The sequence below is a fragment of the Malaya genurostris genome, chromosome 3, assembly GCF_030247185.1.
Source record: "Malaya genurostris strain Urasoe2022 chromosome 3, Malgen_1.1, whole genome shotgun sequence".
NCBI lineage: Eukaryota > Metazoa > Arthropoda > Insecta > Diptera > Culicidae > Malaya > Malaya genurostris.
In genome coordinates, this window is record NC_080572.1 from 184,057,940 (window position 1) to 184,077,726 (window position 19,787).

The 19,787-nt window shown below is 37.9% G+C and overlaps 1 protein-coding gene across 5 annotated transcripts in view; it reads left to right on the plus strand.

Moving 5' to 3' along the window:
• The window catches only part of LOC131435891 (uncharacterized), a 31,939-nt gene extending 12,489 nt beyond the window's left edge, over window positions 1-19,450 (plus strand). For all 5 annotated transcript variants that reach the window (XM_058604155.1, XM_058604157.1, XM_058604156.1 and 2 more), the window contains 5 exons: window positions 17,807-17,921; window positions 17,999-18,169; window positions 18,226-18,362; window positions 18,413-19,223; window positions 19,292-19,450. In XM_058604155.1, the coding sequence (XP_058460138.1) occupies window positions 17,807-17,921; window positions 17,999-18,169; window positions 18,226-18,362; window positions 18,413-19,223; window positions 19,292-19,320 (1,263 nt within the window). In that variant the 3' untranslated portion in view covers window positions 19,321-19,450. The remainder of the gene's footprint in view (window positions 1-17,806; window positions 17,922-17,998; window positions 18,170-18,225; window positions 18,363-18,412; window positions 19,224-19,291) is intronic.
• Window positions 19,451-19,787: the final 337 nt, after the last annotated feature.

The following is a 19,787-nucleotide window of genomic DNA, read 5'->3' on the forward strand; positions in this document are numbered from 1 at the left end:
AGAATTGCTGCATGGAGATTGCTTTTTAAAAACAACCGTTAAATTTCGCAACCTTCTCCGACCCGGGAGAATTGTTCTGCCAGTTGAACTACTCTGGATCTAATGAAACACAACTTAAAAAACTTCCCGGTGAAAAAGAACTTTGCATATGATTTGACAGCGAAATATTAGTATCAAGCCGGTTAACTAATGCCCGGGTTGGTGGTTCAATGCATAGGGCGCTGGTCTTACAAACCAGTTGTCGTATGTTCGAGCCCCGACCTGGAAGGATTCGTAGTGTCAGTAGAATCGTAGCACCAGCCATGCAATGGTTCTGTACACTCTGAATCGGCTGCGAAATCTGTTGAAACAGAAGGCCAAATTCCGCTACAGGAATGTAATACCAAGGCTAACGGTTAACTAATGATGTACACAAGCACTTATCATTCATACCAATCGAATCTCTTTTTGATTCTCCGGCTGGCCAATGATATGTTAGATTTTTATGGGTCGCTGTTGTCGTATGTTTTTTTTAGTCTCTTTTACCGTTTCTCTCTGGTTTACACTTGAAACTAAAGTTAACTCCAAAAGAGCTAAATGTGAATTAATCAATCCAAAATATAAAAAATTCTAAACTTGTTCCTAAATTCAAAATGAGCTTTCGACTAGAAAAGTTTGGGTTTAAACCAACAAAAATCGTAACCTACGAAGCATGTTCAACAGGAGTTCGATTGGATTCATCATCCCTTTTTACCTTTCTGATATAGAAAGGGTATGCAATAAATCACATATAGCATTTGATTCAGCTCGATGAACTGAGCAAATGTCTGTGTGTATGTATTTATGTATGTGACAAATTATGTCACTCAATTTTCTCAGAGATGGCTGAACCGATTTTAAGGGAAAATTGAAATGAAAGCTCTTACTCTTAGAACGCTATTGAATTTTATTTGGATACGACTTCGGAATAACAGGGTGCTACATAAAGATTTAATTTCAAAGGCGTGTTTCTATTTTATTATTTATGAGAATTTGAGTAATATGAGATGACATCATCATACCACTAGGTGAATTAAAACAGTTTTTTATTCAAACAAACTAATGAATCCACACTTCCCGCAAATGCTCTTTACTTGTCGAGAATTTCGACACGTTCGCTTCACTAAGTGTTTATGGCACTGAAAAGCAATTGACAAAACAGCAAGAAATTTTTTGGTGTATGACCGTTACAGCGAATCCCCTGTTTTAATCGACCTAGTGGTGTGATGATGCCTTTCTCATATTACACATATTTTTTTTGAAATATTACTAAGGGATTCTTCAACAAACTTTTCATTGAATCTAGAGTAGAAACAGTAGAGTTCATTTGGGCATAAAATAACATAATCTTTTCAAATCGCAAACAGATTTAAAAAACTTTCTGTTTTCCGCATCATCGCTTCTAAACGATGGTTTGACATTTTGAACCCTCATCACCGAAAGTTGGATACGGATAACATTCACAAGTTCTGTATATGGCCATGATACCTTTTATTTGAATCAAAGTTTATGAAAATTGGATAGCCATCTCTGGAAATCGGAGTGAGCTCCGTTTTGGAATATTGGACTACTGTTTTCGGTACTGGAAACTGATATAACCGAAGTGAGATTATTGAAACATTTGCCAACAACATCTACAGAGAGAAGTTAGCACACAAATTTCTGTTAGTAACAGGTGTTACATCACATTCGTGACATGCCGGGAATTTCTATTCAAGAAATATTTCACTTAGAATAATTGCTGATGGGTGGGGATTCTTATTTTTGAGTTCGTTTACATCTTGGAATTTTTTAAAGCCTGGAATTTTTAAGCCTCAAGACACACTTTGGATTCATCTAGATTTCATTTTATAGAGTGCTATGGTCGTTCCTTGTTTTCATTAGCAGTTGTCTCTTCGTTAACACTCCCATTTCAGATTGTTTCACATACCTTTGCTAAGTGCCCACCGTTGAGAAAACAATGGAAGTTTCTTATATAGAAAAAATTCTTACCGTTGGCCGGTACTGTATCTTCATGGTAGCCTGATAACGACGCACATATTTATTGTGAGTCACTCTGGATCGTTAACAATTTATCGCGACAAAAGTTAAGACTAGATGATTGTACGCTTTATCAGTGGGTGCAATAAGATTACGCAGCTGTATTTCGGGTTCAATAATAGGAGCGATAAACTAATTGCTCTGCAAAAAAAAAACAACGAACACGACCGTGAGAGTAATTTGATTATCATATGGTAATCAGTTTTTACCGATTCATATATGCCCCACACAACATGTCAGATCTACACCATCACGAAAGCCCCGAACTCTGTTAGACGTCGATCGGACTGTTTGATGATAATTGTATAAGAACGATGGAACGCTCGTGATTGGTCTATTATACAAATGACAAATTGTAAGATTGGTCATTGAAATTCCGCTAAGGGAAACTATTGAAAAATTATGTTTAGTATTTTATGGTATTTTTGGTATATTTAAACCCTGATCAAATGACATTCTTCCTGTTGAGACACCCATTATACAAATCATTCAATTGATCAATTTGCATTAGCAATCCTTCGCAACAAATATAAATCTTGTTTTTAAAAAAGGCGGGTGGGTAATGTCAGAGACATAACTGGATGTCGAGAATACGAAAACAACTGACATGTTCCTTAATACTTCCGAATATCAATTAGTTGATCAATTGTATGAATTATGCAAGCATTCCCCTTTGCACATTTTTCGCAAAAACAAAGAAGGCTTCACTTTTTGTTGAGAGGCTTGTTTCTACCTGATTTCGTTTGTAATCGCTGTAATCGACGTAATCGCTCTTGTCGAAAGCGAAACTAATTGTGCAGACGACACAAAACACATCTGCTCGCAGTGGCGATACAATCCAAACTAATTCAAGTTTTGTTGAGAGGCTTGTTTCTACCTGTTTTCGTTTGTAGCCTTTTCACTAATGGGCGGTCCTAACGGCTATAAAAATAGCCGCATACAGAATTTTAATGTCGATTATATCATTTCGGATTTGCATAATTTATTGAAAGAAACTATCAATATGCTGTAGGGATTCGTTTCCAGCATTCAGAAGAGTCAAATTGCGTAATTCTCTACGACATCAAACTCTGGAACATTTTTCGCAAAAACAAAGAAGGCTTCACTTGATCTCGTTTACTGTGAGTTTCACACAGCGAAATGTACACAAATCTAACCAAACTGTTCTAGATTTGCAGTAAACTGAGGATATTTTCCTTCGATTTGCGAACAACAAATCCTAATAGTTGTTTAGAAAACTTTTAGAGTCATTAGAACGGCTGATTTTGTGCAATGCTCTCCACCGTAGCCGCATACAGAATTTTAATGTCGATTATATCATTTCGGATTTGCATAATTTATTGAAAGAAACTATCAATATGCTGTAGGGATTCGTTTCCAGCATTCAGAAGAGTCAAATTGCGTAATTCTCTACGACATTAAACTCTGGAACATTTTTCGCGAAAAAGGCTTCACTTGATCTCGATTACTGTGAATTTCACACAGCGAAAAGTGCACAAATCTAGGCAAACAGTTCGTGATTTGCAGTAAACTGAGGATATTTTCTTTCGATTTGCGAACAACACATCCTAATAGTTCTTCAGAAAACTTTTAGAGCCATTAGAACGGCTGATTTTTTATAATGCTTTCCAACGTTGCTTTTTCATCCATCGAAATGACTGGCAGCTGTGACGTAATCGCTCTTGTCGGAAGCGAAACTAGCTTTGAAAACGGCACAAAATACATCTGCTCGCATTGGCGATAGAATCCAAACTGATTAGATTTTTGTTAGGAGCTTTCTTTTTACGTGATTTCGTTTGTAGCTTTTTCACTAATTGGCGGTCCTAACGGCTATAAAAATAGTCGCATACCGAATTTTAATGTCGATTATTTTATTTTGCATTTGCATAATTTATTGAAAGAAACTATCAATATGCTGTAGGAATTCGTTTCTAGCATTCAGAAGGGTCAAATTGTGCAGTTTTCTACGAACTCTGGAACATTTTTCGCAAAAACACAGAAGGTTCACTTGATCTCGATTACTGTGAATTTTACACAGCGAAAAGTGCAAAAATCTAACCAAACTGTTCTAGATTTGCACTAAACTGAGGATATTTCCTTTCGATTAGCGAACAACAAATTCTAATAGTTCTTCAGAAAACTTTTAGAGCCATTAGAACGGCTGATTTTTTATAATACTCTCCAACGTTGCTTTTTCATCCATCGAAAAGACTGGCAGCTAGGGATGTCGTAATATCGATTGATTAATCGAGTAATCGATTAATAACCCAGATAATCGAGTAATACTTAATCGAATAGCTTAAAACTAATATTCGATTATTGAGCTAATCGAGTAATTTAAAAAATCCCATAGCAATAATCGATTGAATAATCGAGTAATCGATTAATAACCCAGATAATCGAATAAATTTCAATCGATTAGTTTCAAAATTATACTCGATTATTAAATAATCGAGTAATTCGAAATTTCCGACATCTCTACTGGCAGCTGTGACGTAATCGCTCTTGTCGGAAGCGAAACTAGCTGTGCAAGCGACACAAAACACATCTGCTCGCAGTGGCGATAGAATCCAAACTGATTCGATTTTTGTTAAAAGATTTCCTTTTATGTGATTTCGTTTGTAGCTTTTTCACTAATGGGCGGTCCTAATGGCTATAAAAATAACCGCATATAGAATTTTAATGTCGATTATTTCATTTCGGATTTGCATAATTTATTGAAAGAAACTATCAATATGCTGTAGGGATTCGTTTCTAGCATTCAGAAGGACCAAATTGAGGAACTCACTACGATATTCACCACTTTTCGGAACATTTTTCTTGAACGATTTGTTGTACATCAGCAGCTATTTTCTTCTCTTCCTCAGAACGCGTTCTGATTGGCTGGTGTTGACATGGGTCAAATGAGATAGATTTTTCAATAGTGTACTATTGAAATACTTCAATGCTTTTGCTATACACGTTTAAGTTGAAAAATTTCGATTCTATTGGTAGTTAGATTATATAAATCCTTCCACAGATCACTGAGCTATGAGCTTTCAAAATACGAGAAAGGCAAACGCGCCATATGAATTATCCTCTTTGATACTCCTTTATACCAAACATTTCAGAAAAGTTTAATTTTGAACTATTTGAGATTATGTCACACAACTGAAAATTTTATCATAAAATTGTGATCATATTTCCGATGGCATGTAGCAAAATTATGTTGATTCGTTAGATACAACAAGAGATATTCACGATCAAAAACTTATCACTCTCTCAGAGGGTAAATTTTGAAAAGGCACCCCATAGTAGAGTAAGTCGTATTCACGACAAAATAAAATCAATTACCGAGATAAACCCCATAATCCTTAAATTAATAATTCATTGACTAATACCCTCACGACATCCAGTGAAAAGTTAATCGATCATTGACGTTTATATCGAATAGATTACCATTGATGGATTATCGTAGCCGGTATACATTGCGGTATTATTTTGCGGTACGAAAAATGAAATATAAAATGTTTAGTAATTGGGTCGTCATCTTCAGATAAAGTTAGCATAACTTTGGAATAAAACTGAAAGTTTAATGCTACAAACGAGTAAGACGATATTAAATAATTACAGGTTTTCTACTGTGAAAACCTGTAGTTGAGCCTATGTCTGCGAAAGCGGTTATCGATTGGATTCCGATATTATATTTATCCCTAAATATTGAGTGTTTCATTGAATTTTTACTATTAATATTATCGGATTTTGACTGCCCACCGCGTAAATTCGCATAAATGTGTACTAAAGCTGACAAGTTTTGAGCTGGTAACTCTTACTTAGCGAGAAATCAAATTACGTTTCCTACTGGAAACGACACCGGGTTTCGTGAAGCCATACAAAGTTCCTGAATTTCATTCGAATCCAACTTCCGGTTCCGGAATTGTAGAGTGAAATGTGCAAAAAACAAACACAGGGAAATGTACTAACAGTAATTTTTTTTATTGTGAAAGACCAAATTATTTGAAACTGTTTAGGAGATGTGCACTGCTTTTGCTGATTCGGATGATTCGATCATAATTGTTAATGAATTTTGTGTAGTTTGTGGAACTTATGACGAATTTCGCGCAAAATCGAATTCGCCTTTGGTAACACTCTCTCAGATTTGAATGACGCTTTCAGAATATGCAAAACTTTGTCACAAAAACCCACTTCGCATACTTTATTTCTCCAGAATTGATCTAAACTTCCTCTTGGAAAGTGCCCTACTTTTTTAACAACTTGTTATCAAATAATTATTGTTAAAAGTCTTACAGAAAAGTGTTGTACTAGATATTTTCACAAAATCAGTCAAATTTTCGAGCAAAAATACTGAAAAAAATTCTTATCGAGTCCAACACGGATAAAAATTTACTTTAAAAATTTGAAATTGAATTAACAAATTATCCTAATTTTGATTTTAATAAAATTTTGTCCCCAGAGAGGTGATCCATACCAACCGTAAATACGTTTCAAGATGGGTAGCAAGGAAGGAGAAACCAGTTTTAATCCACCTAGTGGTGTAATGATGCCTTTCTCATGTATAATATTTATTTATTTATTTATTTCTTTATTGTCTTCGACTAGAGGTGACCTATCGCACAGACTTTTACTTTATTGCTACACACTTATGTTAACTTAAAAATATTATTTTCGATTTGAATGTGTCTTTGCTCATATTAAAATCAAATAAATGATACACGGTATTGAAACGATGACAACAGACATCCATTGGGTTGTTTTGGCCATACTGTGTGCGATGAAGTGAGCGACGAAGAAAATCAGTTCTTCGCAATGATCTTCCCGGAACGTTAAAATTAATTCTTTCCAGTAGTATGGGGCAATCAATGTTGTCATTCAGTAGGTCGAACACGAAGAGTTGTTGAAGGAGTATTCGTCTGTTTTGTAAAGTAGGTAGGTTGATGAGAGCACAGAAATTCTCGTAACGAGGTAGTTGAGGACGATTTATCCAAGGTAGTCTTCGGAGTGCGAATCGGACGAAGCACTTCTGCACCCTTTCGATCCGATCGATGTGAACACCGTGATACGGAGCCCAAATTGTAACTCCATACTCCAGAATACTGCGTACTAGTGCGATGTAAACTGTCTTGAGGCAGTACACGTCGTTGAAGTTTTGAGTGTTTCGTTTGATTAGTCCCAAAACTGCATAGGCCTTCGCAGTAACGAATGAAAACTGTTCGATGAAACGAAGCTTGCAATCGAGAATAATGCTCAAGTCTTTAATTGACGATCTGAAGCCGTCGTTCAACTGAAGCCATCATCATGGAGTATTCGAAAATAATTGGAGACTGTGCCCGTGAGAAAGTGATCACATTACATTTCTTAACGTTTACTGTCATGCCGTTTCTGTCACACCAATCAAGGATTCGGTCAATATCCATTTGTAGAGCACAGCAATCCACAAGGCTTGTAATGATGCGATAAATTTTGAGGTCGTCAGCATACGTTACTTTAAATGACGACAATTCACTGTAAAGATCGTTCACGAATAACACGAAAAGAAGTGGTCCGAGATGGCTCCCTTGCGGTACACCCGAAGTAACGTGAAATGAATCCGAGAGTGCAGATCCGATTCGTACGGAAGCATTACGATCCGTGAGATATGATAGAATCCAATTGGTTAACCAAACTGGGAATCCACTACGCCTCAATTTTTCCACAGCGAACTGATGAGGAACACGGTCGAATGCTTTTGAAAAATCAAAATACACCGCATCGATTTGTTGTCGTTTTTCAAGTTTGTCTATCAATAAAGAAACGTAGCTCATTAAATTGGTGGTAGTAGACCGCTTTTTGACAAACCCATGCTGATCAGTGGAGATAATGTGCTTTACTGATGGGTAAAGAACATCCAACACCATGCGTTCGAATACTTTTGGTAAACAGCTTAGGATAGAAATTCCTCTATAATTAGTGACATCGTGCACGTTTCCAGTTTTGTGAACAGGAACAATTACAGCTTCTTTCCACTTCGCTGGAAAATAGTGCTCGGCAAGCGAGCGGTTGAAAAGCAGAGATGCAGGTAAAGCCAAAGCAGAAGAACATTCCTTCACGAGCGTCGGAGGTAACCCGTCAGATCCTGGCCCTTTCGATCCATCGACTTGTCGTAGATTGTTGTACACCTCGCGTTCAGTAAAAGCAGTAGCAGGTATACTCAAAGAATACGTCGGCAAACTACTCAGGTACGATTCTGACAAAGGCGGTGAGTTATTACTTAGCACGCTTTGAAAGAATGACGAGAATAGGTTGGCTGAATCCGAAACTGTCGACGAAGATTGGTGACGATAGTAAACACTGACAGGAATTCCACGGGAAGAAGCTTTATTCCGCAGATGAGACCAAAATTGTTTCGGGTCAGCCTTCAAATTGATCTCCATCCGTGAAACGTACAGCCGAAAACACGATGCGTTCAATAATTCAAATTGGTGTTCCAAATCACGAACGAGCAATTTATCATCTAGATTTTTTGTCCGGAAAAATCGTTTGCGAGCTTTCCTTAGACGATTCCTGAGGTTACGCAGCTCTCCATTTCACCAAGGTTGTTTGTTATTAGATTGATATCTGCGTTTTCTTCTAGGCACGAGATATCGAAAAATTGCATCTAATTCATAATAGAATTTCTCTATTGCTTCATCCAAAGTGCCATGCGCCAGTATCTCCACCCAGTTAATTCGTATAATTTCAGCACTTAACTCACGAAAATTGCACCGATTGAAATCGTAGAAAATTTCTGCATCGTCAATCATGTGCACGCATTGAGGAACTTCAATTTTTAAAATGAAAGGAAAATGGTGGTGATCTAGTTTCATTAGTGGCGATGGTGGTGCTAGAATTTCGCAATCATTGGCGCAACTAACAAATGCTAAGTCTAGCAGTTTTCCACGCAGGTTCGTTAAAAAGTTAATTTGTTGTAAACCGGAGGCAATCATAGTTTCCACTAATAAATGTTCATGCTCTGAAGACGCGTTGTTCGGCAGTAGACACCCAACTTCCTCATCCAAGCTCCAGCGTAACAACGATAAATTATAGTCGCCTAAGACTACAACCCTATCACGGTCTCCAAATTTGTTGTAAAGCTCATTCACACAAAAGGCATGTTGCTCATATAGAGAAAGATCAGTATTCGGCGGTAATATTGTAATATTGTGGTATTCTATTCGAAAATTTTTTCTTCGATTTTTGAAAGAATCCAAGAGATTGTTTGTGCATTAACTAGTATAACATACAGAATAAAACAGTGCTTTGATTGCGTAGGTCATCCTTAAGAACACGAAGTGGGTTCACTATTATATGCACTTCCGGCACGGTACCGATTAACATGACATACAAACTCTACTAGTACGCACTCTAAATTACAATTTAAATGTTTGTCGCATCCGAGAATATGCAGTAATTTTTGGTAGGACCATAAGACCTTTCAATTGACCCTAAGATTGGGAATAACGGTGTAGAGTCCAGTTTATAACTTTTTTTACGGTTTTTGTTCCGCCAGTTTAAGTGACGGTGTACAATATTGAACACACTTTACCCTATAACTCCGGAACCGGAAGTCTGATTCGAATAAAATTCAGGAATTCCGTATGGGACCGGGAGACCCTTCTTTGAATATAAGTTTGTGGAAATCGGTCAAACCATCGCTGAGAAAAGTAAGTGAGATCCATTTTGGTATATATGACCACTATTTCCGGTACTTCCGGAACCGGATACCGGGAACCAGGATAGCCGGAATCGGTTTGTTCAGTTGCCTACTGATAATGACTATCGATTTGTGTAGTTTTGAGAGCAGTTTAGAATTTTTTTACGTTTTTTGTTTCGCCGGTTGAAGTGACGGTGTACAATATTGAACACACTTTATCCTATAACTCCGGAACCGGAAGTCGGATCCGGATGAAAATCAAGAATTCCGTATGGGACCACGAAACCTTTCATTTGAATTTAAGTTTGTCAAAATCGGTTCAACCATCTCCGAGAAAACCTAGTGAGATTATTTGACACATACAGACACAACCACAAACACACACACACACAGAGAGAGAGATAGAGATTGCTCAGCTCGATGAGCTGAGTCGAATGGTATATGACACTTGGCCCTCCGGGCCAATTTTCACTAGTCGGATTTTCAAGTGATTGCTTAACCTTTCTATATGAGAAAGGTAAAAAGGCTTTCAGTTTAGTTTAGTTTTTCTATCAAAAGAAACTACTTCTTGTACAAACTGATTTTTCAGTGCCTTTTTTATCGAAAAATAAACAAAACCAAAAGCCTTTGTCATCTTTGATTCCAATGAAATTCAATTTGTGAGAAAATTACACCGAATACCAAGCTTGCTAATTGCCCGATATTAGCAGAAAGTATCAATGCTGGATAATAGAAATTTTTGTTAGAAAAACTTTTTTTCCTTAAAAATGCTCATTTTTCAACATATGAAACGTTGATAGGGTACATAATTACTTACCTTGGAACAATATTTCATTGTATTCGAAAATTTAGTATATTTGAATTTTGAAAGTCATTTATTGTTTAGTGTAGAATTTGAATAGACGAATTTCGCGCTAAGTCCTATTCGGTTTTGGCATCACCCTCTCAGATTTGAATGAAACTTTCTAGGCATATAGACTTTATAACAAGAAGCCACTTGTTTTTCCACAATTGATCTAGACTGTCTTTTACTATACTATTTTTTTGGCCAAAAATATAGTCAAACGATTACAAATCCTACAAAAAAATGTTGTGCTATTGATGTTCACAAAATAAGTTTAATTTTCGAAAAAGAAATACTGAAAAATATATTTATTGAACTCTACACTGAAAAAATCGATCATAAAAATTTTAATTTAAATTTCAAAACCATTCTTTATTTGAATGAAATTTTGTACAAACATAGATAATTATGTTCTCTGTTAACCTTCCATGTGTAGCAAGTTGAACATTTTCCAGAAAAGAAAATTTTTCTAACAAAAAGTTTTTCCTATACAGCATTGATCTAATACTGAGTGGTTTAGACATGGCGGATGGGTGATGTCAACGTGAATACTAATAAAACTGACATGCTTTTTCCACGTTTCTGAATATCGTTCGTATTAGTTGATTTATTTTGTGAATTGGGCAACTTTTACTGATTTTTTTTTTTTCATAAATACGTTTATTTCTTAAGGCAGTTTACATAAGTTTTTCTTCGCCGTAGCATAACTTTTACATAATATTCTTATCCTAATTTAATTCTAACATAGTCACAACGTTTTGCATTTATTAAAACATATTCTCTTATTACTTAAATATCATCTTAGGTAACTCGTCATTAATTATGAAATCTACTCGGAAATATTATTTGAACCAAACGATTAACTTCTATAAATTATAAAATAAGCTGTTATTTTCAGACATTTTGTTAATAATTTCATAAACTGTTTCGAATTTGTTTGTATCATTACATTATATTTATTCTAATTTAGCTATTGGTTGAACTCATGGACGCAGCTGGGATCAGAACTAAGTCTTGAAAGGGGCCTTTATTAAATTGAAACTCCAGTTTTCTTTATGAAATGATAAATAAGTTTCATGTATGAAAGGTCACGACAAGCAAGAATGTCTCGAACTGGGATATTGGATAGTCTACCTTGGGTACGCAAAGAATTTATTAGTTGAGATCTGACATCACGATACTCCACGCATGTCCAAACGACATGATCAATATCTCGATAACCTTCGCCACAAGCACAATGATTAGTCTCGGAGAGCCCAATTCGAAGGAGATGTGCATCTAACGTGTAGTGATTGGACATGAGTCTAGACATCACACGAATGAAATCTCTACTCACATCCAGTCCCCTGAACCATGCCTTTGTCGATATTTTCGGAATAATTGAGTGCATCCACCGACCCAGATCATCTTTATCCCAAGAAGCTTGCCAGCTGGCAAGTGTTCTTTGGCGAGACGAGCTATAGAATTCGTTGAAAGCAATTGGTCTCTCATAAATTTCACCCTCAATAGCACCACGTTTGGCTAAAATATCGGCTCTTTCATTGCCAGGAATGGAGCAATGAGCCGGGACCCAGACTATAGTGATTAGATAATTATTGTTCAATATGTCGTTCAGGCACTGTTTTATTTTGCCCAGGAAAAACGGTTCAGTCTTGCCAGTCATGTTTGAGCGAATGGCTTCAATTGCACTCAGACTATCTGTGAAGAGGAAATAATGGTTTGGAATTAATGTGACGATTACACTCAAACTATATTGAACTGCTGCTAGCTCTGCTATATAAACAGATGCAGGTTCTTGAAGCCTAAATGAGGCCGAAACATTATTGTTGAACATACCAAACCCTGTCGCTTCTTCAATTCGCGATCCGTCCGTGTAAAACATTTTCTCAGAGTCAATATGCCTGAACTTACTTGAAAATATTTTTGGGATTTCCGTCGAACGTAGATGATCCGGGATTCCACGCACTTCGCGCTGCATGGATGTATCGAAAAATAAAGTTGAGTCAGGGACATTTAGGAGGCTGACACGGATAGGAATATATCTTGAAGGGTTGATTTCCTGTGACATATGGTTAAAATATACTGTCATAAATTTTGTTTGAGATCGAAGCTCGACTAGTCGTTCGAAATTATTAATTACCATGGGATTCAGCACCTCACATCTTATTAGCAGGCGTGATGAAAGCTCCCAAAATCGATCTTTTAATGGAAGAACTCCCGCCAGAACTTCAAGACTCATTGTATGTGTCGAATGCATGCACCCTAAAGCAATTCGCAAACAACGATACTGAATTCGCTCCAGTTTGATAATATGAGAGTTTGCAGCGGAACGAAAGCAAACGCATCCATATTCCATCACTGAAAGTATCGTTGTCTGATACAATTTTATTAGATCTTCCGGATGAGCACCCCACCAAGATCCTGTTATTGTTCGAAGAAAATTTACTATTTGTTGGCATTTTGTTATCAGAAACCTAATGTGTCCTCCCCACGTGCATTTGGAATCGAACCACACCCCGAGGTATTTAAAAGTTAAAACCTGTTGGATCATTCTTCCCATCATATGGAGCTGAAGCTGCGCGGGATCATGCTTTCTTGAAAAGACGACTAACTCTGTTTTCTCCGCAGAGAATTCGATACCAAGATGAACAGCCCAATCGGACAAGTTATCTAAGGTATCTTGCAATGGTTTTTGCAGATCAATAGCTTTGGGTCCAGTAACTGAAACCACGCCATCATCTGCCAATTGTCTTAGTGTACATGGGGTTACTAGACAGCTGTCAATGTCATTTACGTAAAAATTATAGAGGAGCGAACTGAGGCATGAGCCTTGCGGGAGACCCATGTAACTATTTCTGAGTGTTGCCAAATCGCCATGTGAAAAATGCATGTGTTTCTCTGACAAAAGGTTGTGCAAATAATTATTTATAACCGCTGGGAGTCCATTTTGGTGAAGCTTGTCTGAAAGAACATCAATGGAAACTGAATCAAATGCTCCTTTAATGTCTAAAAATACAGATGCCATTTGTTGCTTTTGAGCGAAGGCAATTTGGATGTCAGACGAAAGTAATGCAAGGCAATCATTCGTCCCTTTATTTCTACGGAAGCCAAACTGAGTATCTGACAACAAACCGTTCGTCTCGACCCAAGTGTCGAGACGTCGTAGAATAATTTTTTCGAACAATTTTCTGATGCAGGACAACATCGCAATGGGTCTATATGAGTTGTGATTGGAAGCTGGTTTCCCCGGTTTTTGAACGGCGATAACTTTCACTTGTCTCCAGTCAGGTGGAACAATATTTTGCTCAAGAAACTTGTTGAACAATTCCAACAAACGTCTTTTTGCGAGGTTGGACAGATTCTTCACCAAGTTGAATTTAATTCTGTCCAACCCTGGAGCGTTATTGTTACAAGACAAGAGTGCTATAGAAAATTCCATCATTGAAAATGGGTTATTAATAAAACCATTATTTGGAGGAGATTCCCGTATAATGCTCTGCGTAGGAACAGAATCTGGGCAAACTTTCCTAGCAAAGTCAAATATCCATCGGTTCGAGTATTCATCACTCTCATTGCCCACGGTACGATTCCTCATTCGTCTGGCCGTGTTCCAAAGAGTGCTCATTGAGGTATCTCTTGACAAACCTTCGACAAAATGTCTCCAATAGCTACATTTTTTGGCTCGAAGTATGCTCTTGTACTTGGTTTCTAAAACCATAAGTTTTTCAAAATTCTGAGGAGTTCCTCCTCCCCGTTTTAGAAACGTCTTGCAAGCATTTTGTTTTGCGAGTTTAGCCTCTGAGCACTCTTTGTCCCACCAGGGGTTGGGAGGCCTTCTGTTAGTCGTTGGCCCAGGAAAGCGTTTAGTTTGGGATTGTTCTGCTGCCTCCAGAATCGAACAAATGAGGAAGTCATATTCTTCAAGTGGAGGGAGCTCTTCCATTGAATTCAAAATACTAGAGATACTACTTTGGTATTTAATCCAGTCGATATTTTTTGTCAAATCATATGGAATACTAGCTGAAGTAGCAATGCAATTGCTACTGCTAATTGAGATGATGATTGGTAAATGATCGCTACCGTGTAAATCAGGCAATATTTCCCAGGTGCAATCTAGTCGAATTGATGTTGAGCAAAGAGATAGATCTAATGCACTTGGGCGTGCAGGAGGTCTTGGGATCCGTGTCATGCTACCCATATTTAATACGGTCATGTTAAAATTGTCACAAATGTTTTGTATTAAAGATGATCTGCTATCATTGTAAACGGAACCCCACATAATACCGTGCGAATTTAAATCCCCCAGAATCAATCGTGGTGCAGGAAGGGCTTCAACCATTTCATTAAGCTGTTGCTGTCCAACTTGTGCTTTTGGAGGAATATAAACCGAAGCTATGCAAATATCTTTGCCTTTAATGTTTATTTGGCAAGCAACAACTTCTATACTAGAAGGGATGGGATGGGATGTTTAATCTATAAAAGGAATAGCATTTCTTAATTCCCAAAAGCACTCCACCATACGGAGAGTCTCTATCGAGACGTATAATGTTAAAATCATTAAAATTTAAAGCTATGTTTGAAGTAAGCCATGTTTCGCATAAAGCAAATACATCACATTTTTGACTATGCAATAATATTTTAAATGAATCAAGTTTTGGCATGATGCTTCGACAATTCCACTGCAGGACAGTGATTGTATCATTTGCGACGGGTGATAAATTATCCATCAAAAGATACAAAACCTGAGACAATTGGCCATTGAGCTGATAACTGCTTCAAAAAGGTTCTAGCTATTGGAAGGAATGCCATTATGAGGGTCTTTAAGGGTTCAGATATATTGAATGCTGAGAAAATCCATTCAACAATTTCCGAAAACTTCAGTAATCCTGTTGGTGGCTGTGAAATGGAGCCCACTGGATTATTATCTTTTTCTGTACTAGATCCTGGATTGGTTTGTGAATTTGACAAACCAGGAGGCACAGTCTTTGGTTTTGACTTTTTTGTTTAACACGGGGATCTTTTTTTGAAGATGAAATTTTAGGTGTCTTTTTTGGTAATTTGGAGGAAGACTTCTTTTTCTTAACTGACCCTTGGGTAGTGATAAACGAATTACCTTCACTATTTTCGTCAGAGTCAGAGTCCTCTGGTTCCTCTAGATTTGAAAACCCGTTTTCGGTTTCCAAAGGGGGGACATCAATGACCGTTTTAAGCATTTCTGCATATGTGCGCTTAGACCGTGCTTTTAAAGAAAGCTTAATTTTGTCTTTGTGCACTTTAAATGCAGTGCATACTGAAATATCATCATGAGGACTATTCCCACAATAAATACATTTTTCAATTTCCTTGTTGCAATCATTATCTTTATGAGGCCCTTCACACTTAATACATTTTGGTTTATTACTACAGTAAGTAGCTGTGTGGCCGAATTTTTTGCAGTTCGTACAATTCATTACATTTGGAACAAAAAGCCGAACAGGGAGGCGAATTTTATCGACATAGACATGGGACGGCAACGCAGACCCGGCAAATGTCACTCGAAACGAGTCTGATGGGCGATAAACTTTTTTTTCCTCTTCATGAACTACTGAGTACAGTTGTTTGCACTCCAGTATTTTCACACCCTCAAGCATAGAGTTCTTGAAACGACCAACACCATGCTTGAGTAAATCATCTACCGAAAGACTCGCTTCGGTAACAACACCGTCAATTTCGACATCTTTGGAGGGTATGTAAACTTTATACTCTTTATTGAAATGTTCCGAAGAGACAATATCATTCGCGTGTTTCAAATTATTTACCACAACACGAATTTTATCGTTATTTACTTTTATGATCTCTTTGATTGACGAGTATCGTGATGTCAAGCCTTTATTAATTTGAAAAATGTTTAATGGCTTTGATATACGTCTAAAAAAGACTATCCAAGGCCCAGAAGAGCTCTCCTGATATTTTTTCGTTCGTGGGGGTATCGGATTCATGCTAGGATTTACGTCCATGGATTCATCCATTACATTAAAATTTTTAACTAAACTTTAAAATAAAATTTGAAACCAACACTACACAGTACTCAATCAAAAGGAAAAGAAAAAACTGCTACCTTGAAATTGTTGTCTATCTCCGTTTCACTGCCGTGTAGATCCTCGTTGCTCTAGATGTTCTTGTTGGATGTATCTGGACGTTGATACAATGCTGAAGCTCACTGTAGCGATAGAATATGATGTGATGCTACTGCTACCTGACATCCAGCACCACTCGAATTCCGATTTGCTTTCGTCTTCGCCAGCTGTAACCAGCGCAGGTCACCGGTGTATACCTGCGTGTTGTATGGCAGTGGAAAGACCGAGTTGTCTTGTCTCCTTCTTCCTAGTGCTCCGCACCGATATGCTTCTGCACCGAAGTGCCTTCGCACCGGTGTGCCTTTGCACTCTCCTGCTTCTATGTGCCTTTGCACTCTTCCTCTTCGATGTGCCTTTGCACTCTCCTGCTCAGCACTTGTGGCTGTATATTGCGGCCTGGGTAGAGTTTGGGAAACGCCCTTTGTTGTTTCCTTCACCAGCTTGGCCCAGCACTAGGGCTCTCTTATGCAGCACGACTATACGTTTTAACGGCTGCTGCCAACAGGTTTCTACCTGTAGTTCAACCGTTGTCGTATTTAACGCGTGTAAACCAACCAGCGTTATTAAACTGTACGCTTCTATACACAACCTTCTCGGTTGAACGGCTATTACTGAATGACTTTTACTGATTGTTTTCCTGAATTTCATTTGTTGTTGTTGCTGTTGGTGGTGGTTGATTCAAGGTGGAAGGAACACACCCACTCCTCTTCGAGATAACTTAACCGATATTACAAATTTAGATGGAACTGAAAGGTGTTAGGGTCCTTCAAGAAATTCCAAATTTTTTTCCGAATTCGACTTCCGGTTCTAGAATTAAAGTGTGATGGGTTTTTGAAATGTCAAGTCGTCGTCTAGGCGACGATATAAAACAGGGAAATATTCTTCTAAATTGGGCTCAAAACTGTACGAACAACTGCCATACGAGCCAACTTCGGTTTTACCGGTCCCCAGAATGCGGTTCCGAAAGTACCGGAAATAGGGATAAAAATCTTAAAATGGAACTCGATCAATTTTCTCTGAGATGGCTCAAACGAATATTCACAGACGAAAAACCCAAAAAAAAGATAAACCAGATATACGGAAAAATAAATAATAATTTGTTTATTTCTTAATTTACAGATTTTTGCAGGACTGTACGTGTTTTTCTCGATCGCTGGAATTCTCGCACACAACTGTGAAATTGATATGACCGGCTCTTCGGAAGCATATGCGATTTACCTGTACTATCTTCGCTGTAAGTATTCGTTGATACAATTCATAATTACAACTCAAAACTAACTAGAATTGGTTTTATTCTCGGTTTTTATGTAGCATCTGAATGTGGAAAGATTGACCTCAGTTACCTAGGCATCCAGAATGTACCCGACAACCTACCGATTCTCGTTCCGGAAGTTTCGGCTGCAGCCGAGAGGACGTACATTTTTTGTATAATCGGGGCAGTTCTGTTTGGGCTTTGGTTGGTCACATCGATCTTGATGTTCGGTAGCTATTTTGTTGTTTAATATAAAGTGCAACTTATGAAATATTTCATCTTACAGGATCAGTATGCGTCTCTTGTATGGGCCGTTGTTGCCTGGTAGCGGGAGTCTATCCCTATATCATTTCACTTTTCCTGGTATTAGCATTCAGTGCTGTAACATTCGTCTTCTACCTCATCGATTTCATTGGAAGTTTTGTAAGTTTTGTGATCATATCTTCTACCTCTGTCTAACGTATGTTCCCTAGGATATCGATTTCGTAATGGATTTATTAGAGATTCAGAACCAATTAGAAATCCGGCCAATTTTCGAAAATATCGACATCATTTTTCAAATCGTTCCTCCGCTACTACTGTGGATCACCACAAGCTTTGGGGTTCTCATTTGGTTTATGTTTTTGTTGCTTGGTTTCATAATGATGGGAGTAGCGAGGCGTTTGTGGAGAGAGAACAAACCAGCACCCTCGTACAATAACGCAGTACAAGCACCGAGAACGATGGTTCAATCATCCAATAGAACCGATGAAATGAGAGAAGAACCCACTCAAATCGATGCGAACCTTACGATTGCCGCTGTTCGATACAACGACCCGGCAAGACAACCGAATGACAATGTGTCCTTCAACGAGATTCCTCCAGTAGATGTAAACATTCGACGTACCGTTGAACCATTGAAAACTGGCCACGAAGCCACGCATGAACCACGTTACGAATCAGAACCGAGTTCAACCAACAATTACCCGAACGCACCGCCCAGTCCACTACGAACGAATCCTTTGATTAACCCTTACACCGACAAGCGGTTCACGTACCTGCCAGGAAATCCACAACCCTTTTCTTACCTAGCAGGACCTCCGCAACTCAGCCCGCGAAATTCTACCAACGTACCTGAAGTACGTAGTCAATTGCCATGGTCTTACTTCCGTCAACCGGAGCACGATCTAACTCCGAGACGTGTAACGTCTACTCTCACCGACCACAGAGAATTCCCTGGCGAGGAGTACATTCCACCGATGGTCAAACCCAGCGCTCCTGATGATCGATCCAGTGACGAAGGAAGTAAGTTATAAGCATTTACTCTTAAAACATTTCAACTCAATCATTCGTCGTTTCTTTCTTTTTCTCAGAATGGAGCGGCCCTGAATACAGGTATTAATAGTGCAATATAAAGGATTCAAACCAAAGATGCCATCGATGAACTAAGAATTTAAGTTGATTGTAATGTTGTTTGATTTGTAAATAAATGTTAATGGTTTCGCACTGTAGAGCAGTGCGGACAAGTTGAATCACGATGCTGGTGAGACTTTATCAATCAGTATAAATAAAGTATGTCAACATCAATATAACTCATTGAACGAATGATTACTAGTCAGTATTGATTTTGATAACGTTGAGTTTGTATAGCAGATACAAGTACAATGTGACGCCCATCTCTCTCAGGTGTAGCTGGTAAGCAAGAATTTATCGAACTTAGGAACTGAACAATATATTCTAGAGAATTGTGAAAGAATAGATCCGATGAATGGACGTGTTCCGATATCAGTTTTGCTAAAAATCTGTTTCTTTTTTGGGTTATTCGAATTCACAACCTTTCTCATATCTTTGAAAATTCATCAATCGAAA